This window comes from Enhydra lutris, unplaced genomic scaffold (assembly GCF_002288905.1).
Source record: "Enhydra lutris kenyoni isolate GAN:26980312 unplaced genomic scaffold, ASM228890v2 scaffoldscaffold9, whole genome shotgun sequence".
Taxonomy (NCBI): domain Eukaryota; kingdom Metazoa; phylum Chordata; class Mammalia; order Carnivora; family Mustelidae; genus Enhydra; species Enhydra lutris.
Window position 1 is genome coordinate 78,108,130 of NW_019154093.1, and position 26,786 is coordinate 78,134,915.

The window sequence follows — 26,786 nt, forward strand, 5'->3', positions numbered from 1 at the left end:
CTACTGAGAACCCTTCCTAAAGTCGTATGTTAGAGGCCACATCACTGAACATTGCCTTGTGACAACATCAGAGATAAAAATTTCTTTAGAGCCCAGAAAAAACAGCATCTTCCCCAGGGCTCAAGCTGAACTCACCTTGGAAAAAAGGTTGAAGCAGCCGAGGCGACTAACCATGCAGTAGACCTCAGGAAGTCGCTTCCCTCTGCCTTCCGGCTAGAAGAAAAGAACATCAAAGCAACCATGAAGCCTCACAAGCCTGTTCATGGAAATTATGAACACGCTCTTGGTGGTCTTCAGTACCGAGCAGGAACCAAGGATCTCATGCTCACTGAACACTGAAAGATGGATGGGAAAACACTAAAATGTGACAGCACAACTTATCCCAGCTTTAGTGGGGGCACCTAAGCAAGAACAAAGTAGCTCAGAGCTCTGACGACTGGCTCACAGCAGTCCATCCCGCGGACAGACCCAGACTGATCTCTAGCCACTCTGTCATTGGTTTCTTCATCTACTACAAACAAATAAAAAACAAGCAAACAAACACATAAATAAAAGTCCATAACCCTCTTATTCTGGAACACTGGCTAACTCCAATCTTGCTGTTACTATTTAAAGCTAACGTACCTTTTTTTTTTTAAGTTTTTATTTATTTACTTGAGAGAGAGCGAGACAGAACAGGAGCATGAGTGGGGGTGGACAGGCAGAGGGAGAGGGAGAAGCAGGCTCCCCACTGAGCAGAGAGCCCGATGTGGGGCTCGATCTCAGGACCCTGGGATCATGACCTGAGCTGAAGGCTGACACTTGACTGACTGAGCCACCCAGGCGCCCCAAATAGCCTCTTTAATACACAGATCATTAAGGAGCCCTCAAACTCATCTAGTAATAAGGTTTCCGAAGTTTCTAGTCTGACTTGACCACCACCACCTGTAGCCCAAGTCTGGTACTTACCAAGAGCTTCTTACAGTAACCGAACCACCGGCTCCCATCTTCACCAGTTAAGACAAAGGAGAACGTTTCACTGAAAAAACAGTTAATAGTTTGAAATCTAAACAATCGCTTAGGGCATTCTTCATGGAAAAGACGACTGAACAGGACTGTCCAACAGTCATTTTGTGATGTGAGAGGAGGCATTAATACTATATTAATCGCAAGTCACCTTCCTCCTGAGGGAGAATGTCCAGGCCTGAGAACATCTTGCCTGGCACTGGAGTGAGCATGTATGTGTAGGAGACATGCTGACACCACTGTCTACTTTTACGTTCTTCTTCATCCACTCTAGCTAGTAATCAAGCCTACTTTTCCTTTTAGTGAACACCCAACTTAGTCTAACATTTAGGTAAGCTGTGAAGGACTTGGATAAGCTCTTTTGTCCTTCCAAATTCTTCCATTTAGGCCTGAGAGGTCCTACGGAACAGTGAGAGGCCAAGGATTAGATTCTTGGTGTAAAAAAGTTAATAGGAGACTACCCACTCCTCCCTGGAAACACGGGCAAAAGATCTGCATAGGTAATTTCCAAAAAGAAGACCGAGACAGACACTCATTAATAATCAAAGGAATCTAAATCTGAACAGTGAATACATATGTCTACATATGGCCAAAAAATAAAGATGGAAACGAAGTACGCCAAAATACATAGTTATTATCTCTGAGTACCAGAATGCCAGTGACATATAATTTCTGCTTTTTTATTTACTCCTCTGTGTCTTCCAAATGGTCTAGGGGAAAAAGCCATATAACCGGCTGGGGAGGAAAGCCAGGTACAGAGCGGCCAGGCCGTGTGAAAGAAGCTGCAGTGCACGTGACAGCACGAGAGCACTGGGACCGATGGCTCAGAGAGGACAGCAGACATCAGGCCAAACCGGTCAGGAGGCACAGCAGCTCAGACAGGAGGTGACGTGACACGGAAGGGCAGAGCAGCTGCTCAGGCCACAGGGGAGGCTGTCTGCCAGCAGGTTATCTGCATGTGACACCCTCCCCTGAGTCACGCTTTTCAGCCCCAATAGCAGGGTCAATAATCATAGTTCCGAACAAAGTGAGATTGAGATTCAGAGATGACGACTGTTCATCGATTGAACACGGTTCCCTCGTGCTCTTCCCTTCTCAATACACTCACACCTCCCAGTCTGGAGCTTCCCTTCGGACAAGATTCACAGGGGAACGTACAACCTGCGCTGTGGCTTCTGTCCACCTGAAGGACAAACAAGGTGCAGACGTTGCTCTGTTCTAGCTCCTTCTAAGGAGAGTCCCAAAGCTCAAGTCTTCTTTCCTTTTTCTGTCCACTTGGTGGCATTTCTGACTGTATGTGAAATAGAACATTCCCCGCCCCGCCGCCCCTCTCCCCACCCGGAACTGGCAAGCTACAGAGATTCTCAAACTCATTTTCCCTTTGACACTGAAACTATTCCATGTTTTTCTTTTCTGTACTCACATAGGAAATGTTCTAATTCTGTTTCTTCCTTTCCTCCCACAGCATCCTTGACCTGCCACAGTGTCCACGTAGCTTTAACTGCTGGCTCTACTCTTTTTGCAAACATTCTGATTCTACTTTTGCAGTTCCAACAAACAGAAATCAGATAAAGGAGCATATTTACCTCTTGAGTTCTGAGGTTGGCACCCAGTCCTTTGAGTCGGGAAAACAAAATTTGGGGATAACTTTGAGCCTCTCTTCAGTGTCTCTGGACTGTTTAAAGCCATGATCACCCTAAAAAGATAATGTCTTAGATGACTAATATTCTATGTAAGTGGAGACTAGAAATACAAAAAGCCTCGTCTCGGGAAAAGAGGTCACTGATAAGCCTAAGTAGTTATCTCAGCACGGTTTTATATTGTTTAACAAGACAGGAAGGCCAAGACCTATAATCACTGAAGACACAGGGAGAACAGAGTTACTAAGAATAAAGAATCTTATTTTTACATAGAAATGTTTACTTGTGAAGATCCTATAATCTGATGCAAGAGAGGTGACTGAAAATAGTTTCTAGTCTAGAGATAGAATCTTAATTCAGGATTCACATACTAGTGGAAACAATATTTTTATGAATCACAGGACATCAAATAAAAATTGATGGTATAATAGCTGATAGCAAAAACCCAGTTAGCTCCAGATACTCTCTGATCAATAATCAGAGATGTTTCGAAAAGGCAGGTGAATGTTACTTAGAAAAGATACTACTTTTAGAATCTATCCCATATATAATAATTTCCCTTAGCATATAATCTCTTCTAATTACTGGTTTGCAACTTCCTATAAAATTCTAGCAAGAAAGACCCTTCTGTGCAAGTCTGATATTGTATGTCAAAGAACTATCTAAAATTAGTTATACCAAGAGATGTTTAAAATGTAGTACTAAAACAATCAGATAATAATCTTAATAAACATATTACCTTCATGTGACTAATATAGCAGATCCTTTAATTTAATTACTAAACAGAAGAGGCAGCCATTCTGAGTCACTGCAATATAAGCTCATCAGAAATAGAAAGCATTCATTTTTTTTTTTTTAAGATTTTATTTATCTATTTGACAGATAGAGATCACAAGTAGGCAGAGAAGCAGGCAGAGAGAGAGGAGGAAGCAGGCTCCCTGCCGAGCTGAGAGCCCGATGCGGGGCTCGATCCCAGGATCCCGGGATCATGACCTGAGCCGAAGGCAGAGGCTTTAACCCACTGAGCCACCCAGGCGCCCCTCATTCATTTTTTTTTTTTTAAGACTTTATTTGGGGCGCCTGGGTGGCTCAGTGGGTTAAGCTGCTGCCTTCGGCTCGGGTCATGATCTCAGGGTCCTGGGATCGAGCCCTGCATCGGGCTCTCTGCTCAGCGGGGAGTCTGCTTCCCTCTCTCTCTCTGCCTGCTTCTCTGTCTACTTGTGATCTCTCTCTGTCAAATAAATAAATAAAATCTTTAAAAAAAATAAAAGACTTTATTTGACAGAGATCACAAGTAGGCAGAGGCAGGCAGAGAGAGGGAGAAGCAGACTCCCTGCTGAGCAGAGAGCCTGATGCGGAGCTCGATCCCAGGACCCTGAGATCATGACCTGAGCCAAAGGCAGAGGCTTAACCCACTGAGCCACCCAGGCGCCCCAGAAAAGCATTCATTTTTTAAAAAGATTTTATTTTTATTTATTTGACAGAGAGATAGAGAGCACAAGTAAAGAGAGCAGCAGCAGAGAGAGAGGGAGAAGCAGGCTTCCCCGCTGAGCAAGGAGCCCGAATCAGGGCTCGATCCCAGGACCCTGGGCTCATGACCAGAGCCGAAGGCAGACACTTAACCAACTAAGCCACCCAGGTGCCACTGGAAAACCACTCTCACAAAATTTTGGTCGTCTCATATTCTGTTATTTTTATATTGTTAAATGACACACAATCATCTTCATCTAAGGTTCTCCACAACACAATCAGGAGAAACTTCATCAGCTCTTTCCCACCTTAACTCAGAGGAGCCTCATGCACAAAGATGCTGAGAAACTTGACTTAGAAACAACCCTGAATCACTGCCAGAGTCACACTGGGTCTTTAGCTGGTTCTGAGTCCCTTAATTCCAGCTTTGTTGAAAACAAGTTCAACCTCAAGCTTTCTCAGCAAATGTAAGACTGATGGAAAAATAGAGAAAAAATTGAGCTTCTCTTATGGGAAATCAGATTCCTCAGGACTCTCTGGATTACATTATTATGACTTCTATGGCTCAGTGTTGTGACACTGTGCTCTCAGGCTACACTGAAGAATTTTTTTTTTTTAAAAGATTTTATTTATTTATTTGACAGAGAGAGATCACAAGTAGACAGAGAAGCAGGCAGAGAGAGAGGGAAGCAGACTCCCCGCTGAGCAGAGAGCCCGATGCGGGGCTCCATCCCAGGACCCTGAGATCATGACCTGAGCCGAAGGCAGCGGCCCAACCCACTGAGCCACCCAGGCACCCCTACACTGAAGAATTTTATAAGAAATTAAACACAGGCTTATTTACAGTAGGAATGTTGTCAAGCACTTTTTTTTTTTTTAATGAAAAGTCACGCAGGAAATGTCTCTGATTCCATGACAATACAATCGGGCTTCACTAGCTTTTTTGGTGAAACATGTAACTCAGGGTTTAAACCTCAGGTCCTAAAGCAGCTGAGCAGATAACGTAAATGAGAGGCGGGGTCCAAGGAGTAAGAAGGCGCGTGAGTCAGTGTCCCTGTGCGAAAGTACTCCTTACCGAGGCCAGCTACATCATCTGCAGAGCAGAAAGCAAGATCAAACTGTGGGCCCCTTGTTCAAAAAGCAGGAAAAATTAAATAGAAAATAAAATATAAAACTTTTTCCTTTCTTCTAGAGTCTTTCAACCTCTAGTGGGATTTCTATTTGCTATTTAATCTTATGCTCCCTCAGGCATAAGGTAGGGAAAAAAACCCAAAGAATATTGTTAATAACAGATACCATTTATCAAGTGCTTACTATGTGCCAGGAACTGTGTTAAGCACTTCACATATATTATCTCATTAAATGCTCACGAATAAAGGATAACATTCTATAGTGCTGACTATATGCTAGACACTCTTCTAAGTGCCTTATACGGCTCATTTAATCCTCACTACAACTCAGTGGGATAGACACTATTATGATTACTTCCATTTTACAAATGAAGAAACCAAGGCACAGAGCAGTTTGTAATGGCTCAAGGTCATGGAGCTAATAAGTGGCAGGTGCAGAGTTAGCTCTAAACTGCTACCCTATTCTGCCATATTTATCACTTCCCCCATTAAGAACAAGAAAACTGAGGCTTTGCAACTTGCTAAAGGGTACTTAGTAAACAGCAGAGCAAAAACTAGAAAACTTGGATAGTGAGCTTTTGTGGCCTTCATTTGTAGCTCAGGCCTGACAGGAGATGTCCTCAGAGTCACCTACCAGATCCCACAAGAGGTACAGTAGTAGTAAAAGCTGCTTCAGACCACAATCAAAAGAAGAGAGGAAATAAAATACACACAGAGACGCAAGAACATTCCCGAATGGCTCTTGGGTCTCCTTGCACCTACCTTGCTAGGGAACTGCTGTATGACCTGGGGGATGTAGCTTATTTCTGATGGCTTCTTCTGGAGAGACACCACCACAAAAAGTTCAAAGAGCTGCTGCTCCTGTAGTTCAATGAGATCCCTCTCCAAGGTCTGGTAGTGAGGATTCCTCTTGGAAGACTGTTGCAATTGTGCTAAGCGCTTGTGGCGATCTGCAATGAAACCAGGGAGCGTGGTTTTTCCTCGGTTCATGAACCCTATAGACTACTCTTCACTCGGTCACTGCCAACTGTGGGCTGCCTACCCAGTGCCGGCCATACAGACAGACCTGGGAGGGCTCAAACATTCCCCATCCCCACCCATACGCTACGTGTGACCCAACACATATTCCTGTGCTGTCCCATCTTTCATGACACAACAGTGGGATACGTGGAAAATGTCAGGTGAAAGCACCAGCCTGACAACAGATGCTGTTGTCAGGACCATGAAATCACACGCTCGTGCCGTGTGTGTGTGAGAGAGATATCTGATAGAAGAACTGAGTCCTACAGAGGCTAGGTACAGAAGAGATGAGTCTGATAAAATTCAAACAAAAATAATCCTCACATTAACAGAACTGTCCTTTTCCCTTCTCTCCTTGGCAAATATTTGCTAATAATGGACATATGCTTATATCGACATATGGTGCTAAATGAAGAGGGAAAAAAATGAAGCAACAGAAGACATCTATTAATGGACTAGTTTTCAAAAGAATGAAATTATGGAAGCATACTAAATATTTAAATAGTATGAGCAATTCCACACAAAACTGGAGAGCATTTAGCCTTTCTTCTCCTTTATCTCTAAATTGTGAACAATCTGGGGTAGTCTCCTCTAGGGGAAATGCAGTACTTGCAGAAGAAATAGTCTAAGTGTCCCAGAGATTTGATTATATGTCATTCTGAGCCACGATTAAAAGACGCAGTCTCTAACTGTTCGCTTTTCTTTTGAGATAGGATGCATTCTGTCCCCCAAAAAGTTATACTATGGATCAAATATTAAGAACACTTAAAAATTCATCTCAGGACGGCTCCCTGGAATTATCCAGTATATTTAGGCTATAGGCAAAGCTTTACTTAACTCTAAAGGTCTCAGTTCAAGTCAAGACAATTTTAGGTCCTGTTTCTCAGTAGTGATAGCACTAAATTCGTCATTTTTACACATGCAGGCTGAACCTGATGACGACTTAAGTTTCACCTTCAGTCAGGCTACTGAATCAAACACCTGAAGCGATTCAGGCCAACAGAGAGAGCACGTGACTATTAATCATAAGATCAGAGTATCAGACTTGGAACTGCCCAGTCCTCAGCTTGGATAATTCATGTCTCTGACTTTTCCCATGCCTCAGTATGTCGGTCAGTTGGTTAAACAGGAACTTATAATTTGCTGTGAAAACCTATTAGATAAAGGATACAGAGCATCATGAAGTACTTGAAGAAATACAGCCAAAATTGCATATGGCAGATTCTATATCCTAACAGAAAGTAAATGGCACAATAATTTGAAATATAAATAAATGCCTGTGAGAAGAAACAGATCAATGTCTCCTGTCTTGATGTCAGAGATAATGAAGTTACTTAAATAAGTACATGTGAATGACTATGAAAAATCAGATATTTAATGGTATGTATTTGTCTCAGAGGATGATTCACACACTCTGTTTTGGCTGCTGGGAAACTACCGCACATATGTCTGAACACGCAGCCCCACAGCTCCCCTAAGAACATTCCATCTTAAGAACCAGCCTGTCTGCCTCATTGCAACATGGCAGATTTTTAACGCTGTCAAACATCTGATGGCGTACTGTTTAGTTCCCCAAATCTCAACAGGTTCTTGTAATGAAGAAATCGCCTACAAAATAGTTTAACGTGGGGAAAATGTGCTAAATCCCAAAGGAAGTTGCCACTCCACTCCTGACCGTGATCATCTCAAGAAAGGGAGCAGCCCCGTTGACTCACTCACTCTTTGGCAGATACTCAGCATCACTTTCGTTCCCACTGGCTTCACCTGAAGAGAGAGAGAGAGAGTTCCTATTGTATCGTCCAACAGTAGCAAGTCCGCGGGGGTGGGGACAGCATAAGGCCTCCATGGACCTGGAGACCTGGGAGTCGGGAGTATTAAGGATGCTGAGCCTTTCTCCAGACACTTAGTTACAACAGGGTTGGGCAGTCATGAAAGAGAACAGACGACTCCAAGAAGCCACTTGTCCACCCTGGCTTCTTCCCACACTCTCCCACCCTCCCTCCCCAGCTCCCAGCTCCTCCCTAATTCTATGGAGTCTGGTTCAGAGTAGATTCTATTTCTACCTTCCTTGCCTTGTCTTTTATATTCCCAAATAAGATACCAAAGGTAGACACACCAACCAGGCTGAATCAAAATCTCAACACAGAACCAACTATGAATTTAGAGTCATAGGAAAATGTGGGGCTCAGAGGGATAACCACATACATTTACGAAGAACCATACCTCTTTTATGATGCTTCTAAGCTACCTCTAGACCAAACTCAGTGTTCTTTACTCTGAATTCTTACAGTACTCAGACTGCTTATAGTACTCAGAGCTTTCTGAACAAGTAAAAGAAAAATTTCTAAATTAAGTTGGAAAAGTTAAAGCAAAATTTAAAAAGGTACAGAAAGGGAAAATCTTTCTGTAACTTTCCTCCCTTTCCCCTTTCCTTTCTTTCTTTCCAGACACTTCCATAGTTTCCTAAGAGGTACCTGGTAAGGCAGGACTTTCTGTATCAAGAAAAACAAGGCTAGGAGTTATAAATGAAAAATGCATATAAGTTTATTTATATAAAAATGTGAAGTGTCTACCTTATAAAAAAAATTACTAAATTCGAAAAGTAAACAATGAACTGGGAAGATATTTATAATACACATTGCCGACACAAGGATAAATTTCTTCATATTCAAACAGCTGTTATGAATGATTAAGAAAAATTACAGCACAACAGAAAAATGAATAAAGGGCAGGTATAAGCAATACATAGAAAAAGATTTATAATTGTTGGTTAACATGATAACTGTCCAAATTTATAATTAAAGAAAAGCAAGCTAAAATAATAAATAAGCTCCAATATTCAACCATGGTATTGGCAAAAATAAAAAAGCTTTATACAGCACAGTATTAGTGAAAACTATGAGAAGAATGTCATTTTTCAATGCTGTTCATAGAAATGTAAGGAGTTACAGTGTGTGGGACAATCTGACAGCGGTTATAAAAATATTAGATGTACATGTTTTCTGGTTAAGTCCACTGCTAGAACTTATTCTACAGATGTATTTTTTTTTTAAGATTTTACTTATTTGACAGAGAGAGAGAGATCACAAGGAGGCAGCGAGGCAGGCAGAGGTGGGGGTGGGGAGCAGGCTTCCCGCTGAGCAGAGAGCCTGATGTGGGGCTTGATCCCAGGACCCTGAGATCATAACCCGAGCCAAAGGCAGAGGCTTAACCCACTGAGCCACCCAGGCGCCCCCTACAGATATATTCTTACCAATATACAAAGATATATACAAAAAGATGTATAACATAGCATTGTTTGAAGAGCAAAAAAAAAAATGTGTGTGTGTGTGTGTGTGTGTATGTATATATATATATATATATATATATATATATATATATACCTTCAAATCCATAGGTTAAATAAAATGTGAAACAATCAGGGCACCTGGGTGGCTCAGTTGTTGGCTGTCTGCCTTCAGCTCAGGTCATGATCCCAGGGTCCTGGGACTGGGCCCCGAGTTGGGCTCTCTGCTCAGAGGTGAGTCTGTTTCTCCCTCTCCCTCTCCCTTTCCCACACCCACTTGTTCTCTCTCTCTCAAATAATCTTTTAAAAAAATATGAAACAATCAAAATGTCTACCAGCTTAAATAAAATCCTTCTACATCCATACAATGAACTGTAGTACAGCTACGTGGATCTCCATGTGTTGGTACTGAAAGAGTTCTGAAATATATCACTTTTTGTTTTAAGCAAGATATACAAAGTCTCAATGGTATAAAAAATTATTTGGGTAGAAAAACAGCTACATGTGCATAAAATTTTCTGGGAGCAATTAGGATGTTTGGGAGGTTTATTATTATAATTTCTTGCTATATTCATTTAAATTTAATAATAAGGAATAAGAGAATGTTAAAAAATGCTGCTTCTTCATAAGAGATATAACAGAAAAAGGAACTATTTAAATATTATTTACTGTATGGGTTTCGGCAGGTTCGATTTTTTTTTTTTCTTAAGTAGGAACTATGCCCAAACATGGCACTTGAACTCATGACCCGGAGATCAAGAGCCAGGCACTGACTGAGCCAGCCGGGCACCTTTTTTTTGTTGTTGTTTAAAAAAAAAATCTTTAAATTAATTTATTTAAAGTAGGCTCCACACCCAGTGTGGGGCTTGAACTCATGACCCTGAGAACAAGGGTCACACCCTCTACTGACTGAGCCAGTTAGACATCCCCAATTTTTTTTTGATTTGGGTATAGTTGACACACACTGTTACATTAGTTTCAGGTGTATAATACAGTGATTTGACAAGTGCATACATTATGCTCTGATGACTGCAAGCATAGCTACTATCTCACAGGCTTTATAACTTCAAATTATCCATGATAGAAAGCATAACGGAGCTAGGAAGCATTACTTAGTATGAAGGAACAAACACTGTGAGCTCCTGAGTCCTGTTTGTGTCCTTAGCATCAGACACTTCTTAGGGGCCTATTAAGGGTCTGGAGAGAGAGAAAAAGAAAGGGGAAAGGAAGGACAGGTAATACAATGGAAAAAGACCCTACTAAAGCTCATTTAGATAGCTTTAATACATTCACATCTGTAGGTTTTGATGATCTGCTTTCCAAGACACTGAATGAAGGTGAAGGGGTTTATAAGGCAAATAGGAAAATCTACTGAGAATCTGTAGGGATCAAAAAAGAGAGAGGTTGTCCCTTTTTTTATATGTGACTTCAACACCAAAATTATAATGATAGAGTTGGAGAAGGGCAATAAATCATTTTGTAAGAGCTGATAACTAAAAGTTAAGAAACGTTTAGGTTGGAACAGATTCAGTAAAACTTAGCATGTACTGACAGAGTAGGTAAATATAATTATCTGGTTCTACTAGTCATTGTTGATCTACAGACAAGAGCTTAGGGAGGAAAACAAAAAATGTGAGAATGTGAATAGGGAGCCAGGAGATCCTCAGGCATGAGAGAAATTCCTCAGACCCACTAGAGGACCTGGTCCCAGAGACTGGGTAAATGCGTATTTTCTTCGAGCCATGCAAAAGAAAAATGCAGTTGTGGGGAAGAGTGCTCCTTTCTTTTTTGTTTTTTTGGTTATTAGAAGTTCGCCATTCATGCTGTTGAATTTTTTTTTCAATAATGATACAGCAAAAAAAAAAAAAAAAAGGGTTTGGCTCTTCAAAAACTTATCTTAGAGTGAAATCTACTAGAATATTCCTAATCCTTAAGGCATCAATAAGGCATACAAACAGAATAAGAGCTCAGTGAGAGTCCATTCAGCAGTATCCCTTGACAGTAGACTTGTTAGAAGACTGCTATTAGTCTGAGAAAATGGTAAAGTTCTCTGAGAATTTGTCCGGGCCCCAGTATCCTGAAATTTTACATAACCTGAAATTTACAATGTATTTCCTTATCTAGAAACAGTGACATAACATCTGCCACATAGGGCTGTTGAGAAAACTAATGAGAGTGTGTCTGAAAGGGTCCAGCATGGTAACTGGCATCAGTTTTCATCTTCTGTATCTAGTTCCGAACTACACAAACACAAAGCCTTTGACAATATCCTTGTTGAGGATAAAAGATACACATGGAGAAGAAATAAACTGCTAAAAATCAAGGGTTATGAGAAAAACTGAGAGTAACTGTTAGTGATAATAAAGGATAAGATTTCATGGTCCCATGCTCCTTCCCTCAAACAGACATTTCCTCCTCTGGCTCGGCTCCTTCCTCTATAAAATTAGGATAGTCCCTGCCTCCTCGTGTTGTCGCACGTTGTCCATGAGATAAAGGGTGTAGAAAAACTAATACTGCATTCTGTAAAAGGCACCTATGAGTCACAATAACCAAAATTATTTTTTCTGCAGAAGAGACGACTGGAACATTTTTTTTTTAACATGTTTTGATAACTGCTTTTGAAAATATGAAAACTGGAAAAAAATATGAACACTTGTATCTAAAATGGTGCCTAGTTGATTTTAGAGTAAGAAGAAAAGAGTCTTAAATTGCAGCATGGAGGATTTTATTTTCAGATAGTAATTGTTGGAATGCAGGATAGGTTTTCAAGGGAAATTAAGAAATTGCTGTCTTTGGATGTCTGCAAAAATAGGAAACTTTCTTCTGTGGTATGACTTGGCTGTTGTTTCCCACTTGACAAAAATTGCTAAATTCTACATATTCTTTGCCAGACAGCCAAGTTGAGAATCTTGCATGAGTCTATATGAAATTCTAATAACTCACTATGGATGCTGAAAGTTTCTTGATTAAGTAAGATGAGTTTTGGGGCGCCTGGGTGGCACAGTCGGTTATGCATCCCACTGCTGGTTTCCGCTCAGGTCGTGATCTCAGGGGGTTGAGATAAAGCCCCATGTCAGGCTCTGCGCTCAGCGCTGAGCCTGCTTGAGATTCTCTTTCCCTCTTCCTCTGCCCCTCCCACTCATGCTCTCCCTAAAATAAAAAAATTAAATCTTTAGGGGTGCCTGGGTGGCTCAATGGGTTGAGCCTCTGCCCTCGGCTCAGGTAATGGTCTCAGGGTCCTAGATCGAGCCCCACATCGGGCTCTCTGCTCAGCGGGGAGCCTGCTTCCCTCTCTCTCTGCCTGCTTTTCTGCCTACTTGCGATCTCTCTCTCTCTCTGTCAAATAAATAAATACATAATTAAAAAAAAATCTTAGTAAAGCTTGAAATCAGGTAACGTGATGCCGCCAGTTTTATTTTTGTTTTTCAACATTTCCTTAGTGATTCGGGGTCTCTTCTGGTTCCATACAAATTTTTGGATTATTTGCTCCAGCTCTTTGAAGAATACCAGTGGAATTTTGATTGGAATGGCATTGAAAGTATAGATTGCTCTAGGCAGTATAGACATTTTTAACAATGTTTATTCTTCCGATCCAAGAGCATGGAATGGTCTTCCATCTTTTGGCATCACGTTACCTGATTTCAAGCTTTACTACAAAGCTGTGATCACCAAGACAGCATGGTACTGGCATAAAAACAGACACATAGACCAGTGGAACAGAATAGAGAGCTCAGATATGGACCCTCAACTCTATGGTCAGTTAATCTTCGACAAAACAGGAAAAAATATACAGTGGAAAAAAGACAGTCTCTTCAATAAATGGTGCTGGGAAAACTGGGCAGCTATATGTAGAAGAATGAAACTCGACCATTCTCTTACACCGTACACAAAGATAAACTCAAAATGGATAAAAGACCTCAACGTGAGACAGGAATCCATCAGAATCCTAGAGGAGAACATAGGCAGTAATCTCTTCGATATCAGCCACAGCAACTTCTTTCAAGATATGTCTCCAAAGGCAAAGGAAACAAAAGCCAAAATAAACTTTTGGGACTTCATCAAAATCAAAAGCTTCTGCACAGCAAAGGAAACAGTCAACAAAACAAAGAGGCAACCCACGGAATAGGAGAAGATATTTGCAAATGACAGTACAGACAAAAGGTTGATATCCAGGATCTACAAAGAACTTCTCAAACTCAACACACACAAAACAGATAATCATGTCAAAAAATGGGCAGAAGACATGAAGAGACACTTCTCCAATGAAGACATACAAATGGCTATCAGACACATGAAAAAATGTTCATCATCACTAGCCATCAGGGAGATTCAAATTAAAACCACATTGAGATATCACCTTACATCAGTTAGAATGGCCAAAATTAGCAAGACAGGAAACAACATGTGTTGGAGGGGATGTGGAGAAAGGGGAACCCTCTTTCACTGTTGGTGAGAATGCAAGTTGGTGCAGCCTCTTTGGAGAACAGTGTGGAGATTCCTCAAGAAATTAAAAATAGAGCTTCCCTATGACCCTGCAATTGCACTACTGGGTATTTACCCCAAAGATACAGAGGAAGTGAAAAGAAGGGCCATCTGTACCCCAATGTTTATAGCAGCAATGGCCACGGTCGCCAAACTGTGGAAAGAACCAAGATACCCTTCAACGGACGAATGGATAAGGAAGATGTGGTCCATATACACTATGGAGTATTATGCCTCCATCAGAAAGGATGAATACCCAACTTTTGTAGCAACATGGACGGGACTGGAAGAGATGATGCTGAGTGAAGTAAGTCAAGCAGAGAGAGTCAATTATCATATGGTTTCACTTATTTGTGGAGCATAACAAATAGCATGGAGGACATGGGGAGTTAGGAGAAGGCAGTTGAGGGAAATTGGAAGGGGAGGTGAACAATGAGAGACTATGGACGCTGAAAAACAATCTGAAGGGTTTGAAGAGGTGGGGGGGGGTGGGAGGTTGGGGGAACCAGGTGGTGGGTATTAGAGAGGGCACGGACTGCATGGAGCACTGGGTGTGGTACAAAAACAATGAATACTGTTATGCTGAAAATTAAAAAAATCTTAAAAAAATGTAAATTTTCTCTAGGCATCTGACTGATAAAACTACTGAGCTGAGTAGATGATTATCAGTTGAGCACGACACACCTGTAGTCTGTATATATCTAATATGCTCATTTCTCCATTAAAGGGTCAATACTGATAAATGACTATAAATCAAAGTAGGATTACAAAATAATGATATGCTCTGCCTATGAAGATTAGTCTTTTTTTTTTTTTTTAAAGAAAATCAGTCTTACTGGCTTCTAATATTTTTAAACTTATTTAATTTTTTTACGTTGTCATTACTTGCCACAGAACTAAATAAAAGGGATTTGAGGAAGAACAGAAATAATCCCTTATCCTAAAGAAGTTATATTGAGGGCCGCTTGGGTGGCTCAGTTGGTCGGACACCTGCCTTCGGCTTGGGTTGTGGTCCCAGGGTCCTGGGATCGAGCCCTGCATCGGGCTCCCTGCTCTGTGGGAAGCCTGCTTCTCCCTCTCCCACTCCCCCTGCTCGCTGTCTCTCTCTCTGTCAAATAAATAAATAAAATCTTTAAAAAAAAGTTATACTGAAGTGGGGTAGGAAAGTACATCAAAAACTATAATCACATAGACATTAAGTTATGTGATTTTCCCTTCAAATCCTGATAGCTCTGGACATCAGGAACAATTCTTACCTTTTGAGGGAGGTACATCTTTTCCAGTGTATGGATGTAACTTTACCCTCTTTTTCCCTCTCTTAGATTCAAATATGTCAGCGATTTTCAATACAAGCTGAAAAAAGACCAAAAAAGTACAAGTTAAAACCAACACCAACTTGTTCTTTTTTTTGTTTTGTTTTTGTTTTTTTTTTAAAGATTTCATTTTTAAGTGATCTCTACACTTACCTTGGGGCTGGTACTCACAACCCCAGATCAAGAATTGTACATTCCACTGACTGAACCAGTCAGCGCCCCCACTTTTTCTTTTTAAAGATTCAATACCAAGTTCTGATGATATTAACTAGTGATTCTCATTCAGAGAAAGATCCATTTTATAAATAAAACCCTTCACATTTTAAAAATTTTGAAACTAAAGTGATCTTTATCAAGATGATATGTTGTTCTAATACAAAGTCCATACAACATGGGTAAGAGAAGGAGGAAAGGGTATGTCATTTCCAGCAGAATCCAGCACAGGCTCTTAGAGACATTCCTTGTCACTCTATGTCACAGATGCAAGAAATCTGCCTACTGCATTCTACTTGTTGACCAAGCCTTCCCTATCGCCCAGAGTAGGAAGAAGAATACTCATTCCACTTGGAAGTCAGGGTAAGGCTCAGTTATTTCTGTTCCCAGGAATTCTTTGCAAAAGAAAATAATCATGTTGACAAAGTTTTTGTCAAAGCAAATACTCTCTTTGCTACTGGGAGCACTAATATTATAATTTATTTTAGAAACATTCTAAAAATAGGAGGCTCTCAAATATACTTTAGTATAAAAAGCAGGTTCTACTTAGTAAGCATCACTTGGAATTTTTTTCTTTGCTGCCGTGTAAGAGAAAGACAGACATGCACACAGAGTAGGTTTTAAAAAAAAGGAAAGATGTGTCAACAAAACTCAAATAAAAAAAGCTTTTTATTTTTTATTTTTATTTTTATTCTTTTAAAGATTTTATTTATTTGACAGAGAGAGAGAGATCACAAGTAGGCAGAGAGGCAGGCAGAGAGAGAGGGAAGCAGGCTCCCTGCTGAGCAGAGAGCCCGATGCGGGGCTCGATCCCAGGACCCTGAGATCATGACCTGAGCCGAAGGCAGAGGCTTTAACCCACTGAGCCACCCAGGCGCCCCCACAAAAATCTTTTTAAAAGAGAGAAAAAAATCAAGCTGATGAACAGTCACTTTTAAAAGGAGGAATTTGGGGTATCTGGCTGGCTCAGTCTGTGGAGCCTGTGTTTGAGCCCCACCATGGGTGTAGAGATTGCTTAGGTAAATACACTTAAAAAGAAATGAAAGAAGGAATTCATTAGTTTTCCATGCATATTTCTCTCTCTTTCTTAAAATTCCAAGCTTTTCTTTAATCATTAATCCTGATTTAACATATTTAACGCCCAGAATTACAACTGTTAGGAACATAAGAACCAACAAATTTGCTTGAGAAAAATGTTCCTGTTTTCTCTTTTGTCCTTGTTTCTCTAGCAATCCTGGCAATCCACAGGCAGTGAATCAGCCCAGAGCAAGAAAAATAACATGTGAGAAACATGTGCTTCCAATATGCAGATTATTCCCACATTTCTGGATGAGTTTATTCTTTTAAAGATTTTATAGCTGCCATTCAAGTGAAAAATTACCAGTGTTCTTAAATATTACCATTATTAAAAAAATAAGAGAATTCAACATAAAAAGATATTGTTAGGGGCTATAGGAAAGACATATGAGAGCAAACATGTATTTTGGAGACATACCAAAACAGTGTAATTATTTCTTTTTTTTAAGATTGACTTATGTACTTATATTAGAGAGAAAAAGCATGTTCTCTAGGGGTGGGATGGGAGGGAGAGGGAGAGAGAATCTTAAACTGATGCCATGCCGAGCGCAGAGCCTGACATGTGGCTCAATCTCATGACCCTGAGAGCATGACCCAAGCTGAAACCAAGAGTCAGACACTTAACTGACTGTGCCACCCAGGCAGCCCTAAAAATAGTGTAATTAGTAATCAGTATTTGAAAAGAATACTCAAAAGGAGACTCAAATATTATAAAGGAAAGGGAACTGTCTGTTCTAGAAACACGAGATAAAGTAATAAAATTGTAATTTTGCTTATGAGTTAGGAAGAGGAGCCTACATTTATCTTCCAGTAAATACTGTAGGGTACAGCAGGAAGTATTATAGAATATTCTTCCAACGAAATGACAGAAACCATACTGCTATACACAGTTGACACGAATAATATGAGACCTTGGGAAATCTACTCTAGGAAACAATCCCACACAGGCTTTCACAGTAGGGAAAGAAAGGAAGGGTGGGGAAGAGGCATATGGACTAGATCAGTGATTTTCAAACTATGAAACCGGTTTTCCTTCCTGGGATAGTTCTAGTCATCAAAGGGGAAGTAAATGAAAACTGCTTTCCTCATGGAATGCTGTGGCTGAAGATACTCAAAAGTCAAAATTTTGTATTGCAAATAGAACATCCTAAAAGGATTTAATCCAAGGAGGGTGGCTAATAGCTTATTCCTGCCTGGTCATCAAGGATTCATCACCACATTTCCCCCCCTCACTTCTCCAAAGGCCTTTGGAAATAACTAGAAAAGGAAAAGCTGGATCACATCACCCAAGTTAGGAAGAGAAAGAGCTTTGAGTACCTGGGGATCCACAGTACCTAAAACACCGAGGCATGATATTAAAAGCACTGCAAATTTCCATCGGTCTCACTGAAATCTACAATCCATTACTCCCAAATATTTGTTAATGTCATTCTGAGAATCATGTCTTAAATGCAGTCCCTTCTGTGTTTGTACTCTCGCCCCTGTGAACACATTCTCTGTTGTCTCCGGGCCATGCAGGAGGCTGCTTTGTTGTGCCGGCATGACAGATCAGAGGACAGAACTACTCTAGAAAGCCTAGCCATTCTTTAAACATCAGATTCTTACATATTCCTCACCATATGCAGGAGAGTAAACAGCTGAAGAGGTTTGCTTTTTTTTTTTTCACTGAGAGAGATGTGTTTGGTGCTTTTTTAGAACCGTGTGTCTTTAACTGTTCACATAATAAAGAGGGAGGGGCAGGAAATAGATCAGAAGAATTAAAGTATTGTGGAACAGAATATTTCCCAAGGAACCGATCAGCAGTTACTAAACCAAAAAACAGCTGGGAATTTTGTTTAATGTTAAAATCAGGTACAAAAACTGCGCGCCAAATGGACACATGCAGTTCATTCATATGGGATTAAGGGAAGGAATACTATTTAAGTGATCTGATTTTTTTTTTCATTTCTGCAGAGTTATCCTGAAAACATTCTAAATTATAGAAGAACAAAGTAACAAAGAATTTAAAAATATTTTCATGCACTTTCTTAAGTGTCTCTCCTTAAAAAAATATGTATCTCTTTACAAATAATCCCAATTTCTTCATTTTGGTTCTAATAGCTCTGTCTGAGATGGCTTAGATTTACTGCCTTTTCTCCCTTGAGAGAAAAATCTTTATTTAATGTAATTGCTGATAATTTCTATTCCCAAGCAAGAGTCAAATTTCTTTCTTCTTCCCCCAAATGGAAAATTTTGCCCCAAATTAAAGGCATATACTTTGTGATTACTGAAAATCTGTAAACTCAGGCACAAAACTGTTCACTTCAGCAACTAAATGAGTGAGTGAAAATAACAGCACTGGGGCGCCTGGGTGGCTCAGTTGGTTAAGCGTCTGCCTTTGGTTCAGGTTATGATCCCAGGGTCTTGGGATGGAGCCCCATGCCCTGCTCCCTGCTCCGCGGGGAGTCCGCTTCTCTCTCTCCCTCTGCCCCTTTCCAGCTTATGCACTCTCTCTCTCTCTCAAATAAATAAATAAAATCTTTAAAAAAAAAAAAGAAAAAAAGAAAGAAAAGAACAACACTGAAGCCAGCTTAACAGAATGTCCTCTTACATGAGATTCTAGTGCTTCCTTGAAACAAGCAGCTGATTTTAATGAGAACTAAGGTAACTGAAGTGAAACCTTCCATCTAAAATCAATTTTCCAAATCCATAAAAAAGCCCTGGCAAAAGGCACTCATGCATTTTTCTTGCATGAGCAAAAACCTAAACTTTAAGGCTGCTTTCCAAATCTTCTCATTCCAGTAGATCAGTCCTTTTTATTTTTATTTTTTTTTAAGATTTTATTTATTTATTTAACACAGAGAGAGCGATCACAAGTAGGCAGAGAGGCAGGCAGAGAGAGAGGGGGAAGCAGGCTCCTTGCTGAGCAGAGAGCCCGATGTAGGGCTCCATCCCAGGACTCTGAGATCATGACCTGAGCTGAAGGCAGAGGCTTAACCCACTGAGCCACCCAGGTGCCCCTCCAGTAGATCAGTTCTAACCTATTATTCATTTCAGTCTAAAGTGTATTTATTCTCATTTATGGAAACAAAGTAAGGGTCAAAGAATGAAAGTACTAGAGTCCTTACCCTTGGAAGATTTTTCCTCTTCCTGTTTGCAACTTCTCCAGCTCGGAAAAGCTTCCATTCAGTTAAAGTGACAGGCAAAGTGGTATCCTTTGTGAGCTTTGACCGTAAATAAGCTTGGGAGCTCTTCAGTTCCATAGTCTTCCGGTTGAGGAACTGAGGTTTGGGAGGAAGCTAAAACAGGAGAAGATGTACTGGTAAGGGTAAGATTGTGTAGGGAATGACAATGTATCAAGGTCAAGTTATCTCAGAAAAACACATCTCTCGTCTTTAAAGTCACCTCAGTTGAGTATACCAGAATTTCTTTTTCCCCATTTGTAAAGTCATTTCTCAGGTTTCTAATCCAATGTTCTACAACGATGTCATCACATTTCCAGAAAACAACAACTCAGAGTCCTCATTAACTCAAGGCAGTCTTTGCCTGCGGGGGTGACGAATGCTTTCAGGGACAAGTCACATAATTTAGGGCACAGAGTGTTGTGGGACTAATAGGGAGCTGTGGTAACTACAGTGAAACAAAAAGCTAGTGGCTTGTCTAAAGGTGTGCATAATCTCATATTTTTGAAGTGCTAGTAAGTGAACAGAAACTCCAAAATGAAAGAAAACAAAAAGTTGTGTGCTGCCCCCCAAAACCCCACAAAGAACACAAAAACCACCACTACCAACAAGACCCGTATTTCAGTGCCTCTTCATCTTGGCCTTAGTTAAACCACTTTAACCTTTTTGGGGGATCACAAACAAGAATCTTGGGTTTTCTTAGGTTAATTACATATAATGTTTTCTCATACTGATCCTTTGGTTTTACCTTTGGTGTTCTGAAAGCACTTTTTGGGGGCGGTAGCTTCCAAGCCGAAGGGGATCTCCACATGGGCAAAGGGTGCACTGGAATGTCTTCATAGGGATTTTCTTTGGCGGGATCTTGAAAAATAATGGGAAAACAAAGTTTAGACAAACACAGTTAAATGGAAACAAAGGGACTACAGCTAGGAGGAGAAATAAAGAACTATGTTCAGCTCCCTGGTCTATATTGCTGGCCCTTTAAGCTTGAAAACCACTCAGGCATCCCACCAAACTAAAAGAATTCTCAAAATACTATATACTATAAACATCTACTTCTGAACTCAGCAGTCCACTAAACTGGCTACAAAAACCATTCAAGAATAAAAGAATTTATATGACAAAAGTTTCCATATTTAAAAGCAACAGTGGGGCGCCTGGGTGGCTCAGTTGTTAAGCTTGTCTGCCTTTGGCTCAGGTCACGATCCCAGGGTCATGGGATCGAACCCTGCATCAGGTTCTCTGCTCATGGCGGGAAGCCTGCTTCTCCCTCTCCCACTCTCTCTGCTTGTGTTCCCTCTCTCCCTGTGTCTCTCTCTGTCAAATAAATACATAAAATTAAAAAAAAAAATAAAAGAAACAGCTACAGCAACATATGCTTGATTATAAAAGAAAATACCATCCTACAGTTAAGGGCCCCACCAAATACATACTCATTAAATTTAACTGCAAAGTTTGTGAACACGTACATATGATATCCTCATAAATATTGTCCTCCGACTGTGTGTAATAAAGTGCTGAGCCGGAATTTCTTCCAAGTTCTTCATGAATCTTCTGTGAGCTCCGATTTCGAAAGTGCTGAATATCCTCAAATTCAAAGGATTTCCTTAAGAAAGGAGATATGTTTTAAAGTTATATTGTTTTAAAACTCTAGTGTTCTTGGGGCGCCTGGGTGGCTCAGTGGGTTAAGCCTCTGCCTTCGGCTCAGGTCATGATCCCAGGGTCTTGGGATCGAGCCCTGCACTGGGCTCTCTGCTCAGCAGGGAGCCTGCTTCCTTCTCTCTCTGCCTGCCTCTCTGCCTACTTTCGATCTCTGTCTGTCAAATACATAAATTTAAAAAAATCTTTAAAAAATAAATAAATGAAACGCTAGTGTTCTTTATATTGGTATGCTAGAAATCAGTAAGTAAAGGACTTGCGTGCAAAATTACAAAGGTGTTTTATCATATACCTAAGAATAATAAACTAGGCTGATACCTTACATACGCCATGAGAAAACTGGAGGCCTTTGGTCAACTACATTCACGTTCTTTATTGCATAACTTTATAAAATTCACTCTGATGAAAAGTGAAGCCAAGACCACCATGTCTTAAATGAAGCAGAAGAACGTACTTACTTCCCTACACATTCTTACATGATCCAAAATGCAAGTTTTCCCGATGTTCTTATGTCCGCAAATTGTCTTAGGTATTATTTCCTTTTATAAGTACTTTTCCCTTGGGTTAATCAACATCTGTAAAATCAAACTAGGCCTGTAACCCATGCAGGGAAATGAAAATGGCTTTGAAAAGAGAAAAGCAGCTCAGCATCTCTGTAAGGACAATATTTAGAAATCATTACGGAGCAAATAAAAACACACCTTTTAGATCTCCCTCTGATTTTTCTGCTGTATTTCTCCGGTTCAGGTTCCTGACAAGAGGCCAAAGAAGACTCCGTGCAGGAATTATTTTCACAGTATTTTCTGTCACAGTTTCTTTCCTTAGATGGCATAACACCGGATTCAGATAAATATCTGAATGTCCTGCGAGGTTTGGGCAAAGGATTTATAGAAGGTCTGCATTCTTGTCCCTCGGGTTCAGAGTAAATATTTTCTAAGCTCTTGGTTATTCCATATGAACTATCCAGAATTCTGAAATTTTCTTTTTCTGAAGAGTCACAGTGTTCTAAAGCCAAATTTAAGACTTTATCTGGGGGGAGTGCTTCTATTTTCTTCCACAGTATCTGGGAAGTATAGAAGTTTCCTGGAGGTAAGGAAGTCTCTGGATCCAGAACAACCCCTTTCCAGCTTTCGATCTGTTTGACCCTAGAACATACCCAGTTGGATTCCGATTCATTTCTAAAGAAGTGTGGGTCATCACATCCGCATTGCCCACCTTCGTCCTCAGTTTGAGCGTGGCTGTTAGCATCTTCATTAACGTCTAGACCAACACTTCGAGAGTTGGTTATATCCAACTTTTTGCTCTTTCCCTCAGCAACAGGACTTTTCTTAAGAAGAATCTCTTGATGGCAGTTAGTATATCTCACTCCAAAGTCCTTCGGATGCCACTTCTCTGGATTAGATATACCGTTAGCTCTACCTTCCCACTGAGAAATTTTTTGTTTGATGTTTTTGCAGTGGCTTCTTGACAGTGTCTGAACAGCAGAACGAGAAAAACTGGCATCCATGTTCCCAGTTGGGTGCATGACAAAGTACGGATTTTACTGAGGCTCCATTATAAGTAACTGTGAAATACCGTACTCTTTATCCTGTCACTTAGTATCCAAACAATTCCGGCATTTTCCTTTCATCTTTAACCTGGAAATCTCTTTTTAAAAAGAAAAATCTTGATTACTGATCCTGTGGAAAACGGCTGCAACTTTATGTTGAATATTCCTATTAAAAAGAGACAATCATATGTTAACACAGTTTTATAATTTCCTAATTTAAAGTCCACTAAAACACTGCCTATCTCTCCCTAAACAATTCATTTACACTGCATATGTAAAAATATACTTGTCATCCACTAAATCATTCAACTCCATAAAGGCATTCCTAAGATGGTGCTAGAACACAGAGAAAATAACTACCTTGTGATATTTCTCAAATTGTCAGCTTTAATGTTCTGCCCTATTTAATTTCCTAAAGTTACATAGAAGGAGGTTTTATAAGAGATTACATATAGTAGTATACAATATTATTTTGTAAAATCAATTCCTTATGAAAACTTCTCTTAACAAAACAAGAACCATCAGAGTATTATAAAAAGCATACATACATAGAAATACCTCCCAAATAACTAATAAGCTTATGCATACACCCAGAGAAAGATCCAGTTAGTCTGGAAACACATCAATACCTAATTTCCTCCTCCTCTTCTATGTTGGGAGATAATACTAGCCCTTATTTCAACATACCCTTATTTCAACTTTCCCATTTAGCAGCACAGGACTCCATAGGCACAGTGCTAACGACAAGCCAATGTGCCATTAACTATCAGTCGCTTTGCTTTAAAATATCATAACTTATTTTGTCACCCACTGAACTTTTGCACATGGCTGCCACCACACCCTTGACCCAAATCGGCAAAAATACTTACAGGCACTGTCACAGTCCTTCCTTTCACAGACAGGCTTCACTCATTTAGGCCCATAAATGTTTCCTCAAATGTAAAACTTGGCATAGAACTTTTCTTATCAACTGAGTAAAGACCCGATCTCAAGTTCTACTGTATACTGGTTATAAATAGCAACTGATTCAAAACTTCCTGAGGCAGGGGTCATCCTTCCTTGAGCTTTGTCTGTGGGGCCTTGATTAACAGGCAGGAAAATATCTTGGCCCAGCCTGTCAGGGCAGCTGACCAAAACTGATACACAATTCACACGCAAAATTTATTCTAGGCGGGACAATTGCTAATCAGGGCTTCCATCAACTTTCCTTTCAACCATTCCTACAAGTTTGTAGGAAAATCAGCTTGGCCTGCAAATAGACTCTGATGAGGATTGAATGAAAAAAAAAATTCTAAATAACCTTAAGATATTAAACTAATGTGGGTGGAAAAAAACAAACCCTAAGCCCCGAAATACCAGAGCTGTTGTTGCAGAACTCTTTCTTTTTTTGGCTGCTGCCACCGCCACCACAGTCCCCAGCCCTTGCTGTGCGTGACCTGCCCACACCATCTGGGGCCCAGGCCCAGAACTGTCCATAAAGACTAATGCGTGCAATGTGAAGGCCCAATCAGCCACTGCTCACTATTAAACTGAAAATCATTTTGTCGCTTCTGATGTTTATAGAGTAGTCCTAAGGATTTTAGGGTATGCTTGAGACTCACGTTTTCCTCACAATAGACAAGGTCTATTGTGAAAATCTGCATATAACTTTTGACTTCTCCAAAATTTAATTGCCAACAGCCTACAGATGGCAGGAAGAAGCCTTACCCATAACATTAACAATTGATTAACACATATTTTGTATGTTATATGTATTATATGCTGTATTCTTTTTTAAATATACTGTATTCTTATAAAAAACAGAGAAAATATTAAGGAAAATCTTAAGGAAGAGAAAATATATTTACAGTGCTGTCCTGTACTTATTGCAAAATATCTACCTAGAAGTGAACCTGCACAATTCAAACCTGTGTCATTCACGGGTCAACTGTATTTTTCTCTCTCCTAGGAGCCTAGTAGAGGTTTTCAGCAGTCTTTGTCAATGCTTTCTTTACCTTTCCTTTGTTAATATGTGAATATATGTAATGTATGAATGACTGGAAGGTACGAATGGATCAAACTGGGAAGAAAGATGAAATTTGCTAGGGCTAAAGAAATTTTTTTAGGGCCAAAGAAATTTTTTTTTTAAGATTTTTATTTATTTATTTGACAGAGAGATACAGAGAGAACACAAGTAGAGCAGCAGGCAGAGGGAGAGGGAGAAGCAGACTCTGAGCAGGGAACTCGATGCAGGGTTTCATCCCAGGACCCTGGGATCATGACCTGAGCTGAAGGCAGTGGCTTAACTGACAGCCACCCAGAGACCCCAGGAACAAAGAAATTTTTAACTTGAAGATCACAAGCAACAAACGCTAGATTTATGGACTTCACACACAATTATGAATGATGTGTATTGATGGTGTTTCAGTAGCAATCAGGTAGCAGAGGAATCTAAGACACTCCTAACAGACGCGGCATTATAAACAAATGCTACTTGCTCCTAAACATACATATTAATACACTGCAACTTTCAAAATATGGACAAATGATTTCAAAAACAAAAAAGTTTTAATGCATTCTAACTAGACAGATATCTACCTAGACAGTACAGAGAATTTACCTTTATATCTGACTTCACAGTTCCAATTTTGACAGATTAAACTCTTTATAATGTGGCTTGTCTATTCTCATACATAAGTTCTCTGATTCTGTCCCCTCCAAAAAATAAGAATCACTCACCAAACCGAGAGGCATCTCATGTCTGACTTCAACCTAATTGAATTCTGAGCCATCTTCCTCCCCAGCACCTCCTCTACAGGGCTCTCCTGCTCCATGCGATCCTTCATATCACACCCCTCACATCCCCAGTTTCTTGCGTTGATCTCCACTACCAGAAACATTCTAAGCCCCAAGTGCCGGCCCAGTTTTCAAGTCCTAGATCTCTCCACAGCTTCATCTTTTGGAAAACTCCCTCAAGCCAACTCACACATTTATCCCTAGAGATTACTTCCTCAAGTTCGCTGCAATGGTTCTAACAAAAACAGAGACTGAGAAAATATGACAACTTCAACAATTTTTAGGATTTTTTTTTCTTAATACCACAAAATGAGTCAGACTTCCCTCCCAGTAAAGATGACTAAGGCAGCAGGCAGGACTCACAACTTAAAGAGGAGGGAGAGCACTCAATCACCATAATGGATATCTCAACAGAAGAAACAGCAACAGAACAAAAGATGTACAAATATGAAAAATCAAGCATGGTTTTAGAAGCATAATAAAATACCATGCTTGGAATAAAGGGTACTAATCAAACTTTTTTTCCCCCTATTCTTTGCTCCCAAAGAGGTTATCCTTCATCAGCCCCCCCCCCTTTTTTTTTTTAAAGATTTTATCCATTTATTTGACAGACAGAGATCACAAGGAGGCAGAGAGGCAAGCAGGAGGGCGGGAAGCAGGCTCCCTGCTGAGGAGAAAGCCCGATGTGGGGCTCGAGCCCAGGAACCTGGGATCATGACCTGAGTTGAAGGCAGAGGCTTTAACCCACTGAGCCACCCAGGCGCTCCTAGGTCCCCTTGTTTTTATTTATTTATTTTGAGGATTTACTTTCTTTCTTTCTTTCTTTTTTTCTTTTTTTAAGCAGAGAGAGAGAGAGAGAGAGAGAGAGGAGGAAGCAGGCTCCCTGCCTAGCAGAGAGCCCGATGCGGGACTCAATCCCAGGACCCTGAGATCATGACCTGAGCAGAGGCTTAACCCACTGAGCCACCCAGGCAGCCCCTTGAGGATTTACTTTCATCCAAGAAGC

General features: G+C 40.3%; 1 protein-coding gene across 2 annotated transcripts in view; it reads right to left on the reverse strand.

Moving 5' to 3' along the window:
• Positions 1–26,786, reverse strand: part of LOC111143334 (DENN domain containing 2C) — an 81,171-nt gene that overhangs the window by 15,702 nt on the left and 38,683 nt on the right. Inside the window, exons 2-11 of one of the 2 annotated variants that reach the window (XM_022497008.1) lie at positions 22,158–23,171; positions 21,267–21,403; positions 20,546–20,658; positions 19,744–19,914; positions 15,290–15,386; positions 7,985–8,029; positions 6,008–6,195; positions 2,592–2,701; positions 949–1,018; positions 136–213 (exon numbers count right to left, since the gene is read on the reverse strand). In XM_022497008.1, coding sequence (XP_022352716.1) covers positions 136–213; positions 949–1,018; positions 2,592–2,701; positions 6,008–6,195; positions 7,985–8,029; positions 15,290–15,386; positions 19,744–19,914; positions 20,546–20,658; positions 21,267–21,403; positions 22,158–22,981 — 1,833 coding nt within the window. In that variant the 5' untranslated portion in view covers positions 22,982–23,171. Of the gene's footprint in view, positions 1–135; positions 214–948; positions 1,019–2,591; positions 2,702–6,007; positions 6,196–7,984; positions 8,030–15,289; positions 15,387–19,743; positions 19,915–20,545; positions 20,659–21,266; positions 21,404–22,157; positions 23,172–26,786 lie in introns of those variants that run through there. The other variant, XM_022497009.1, reaches the window with a different exon arrangement.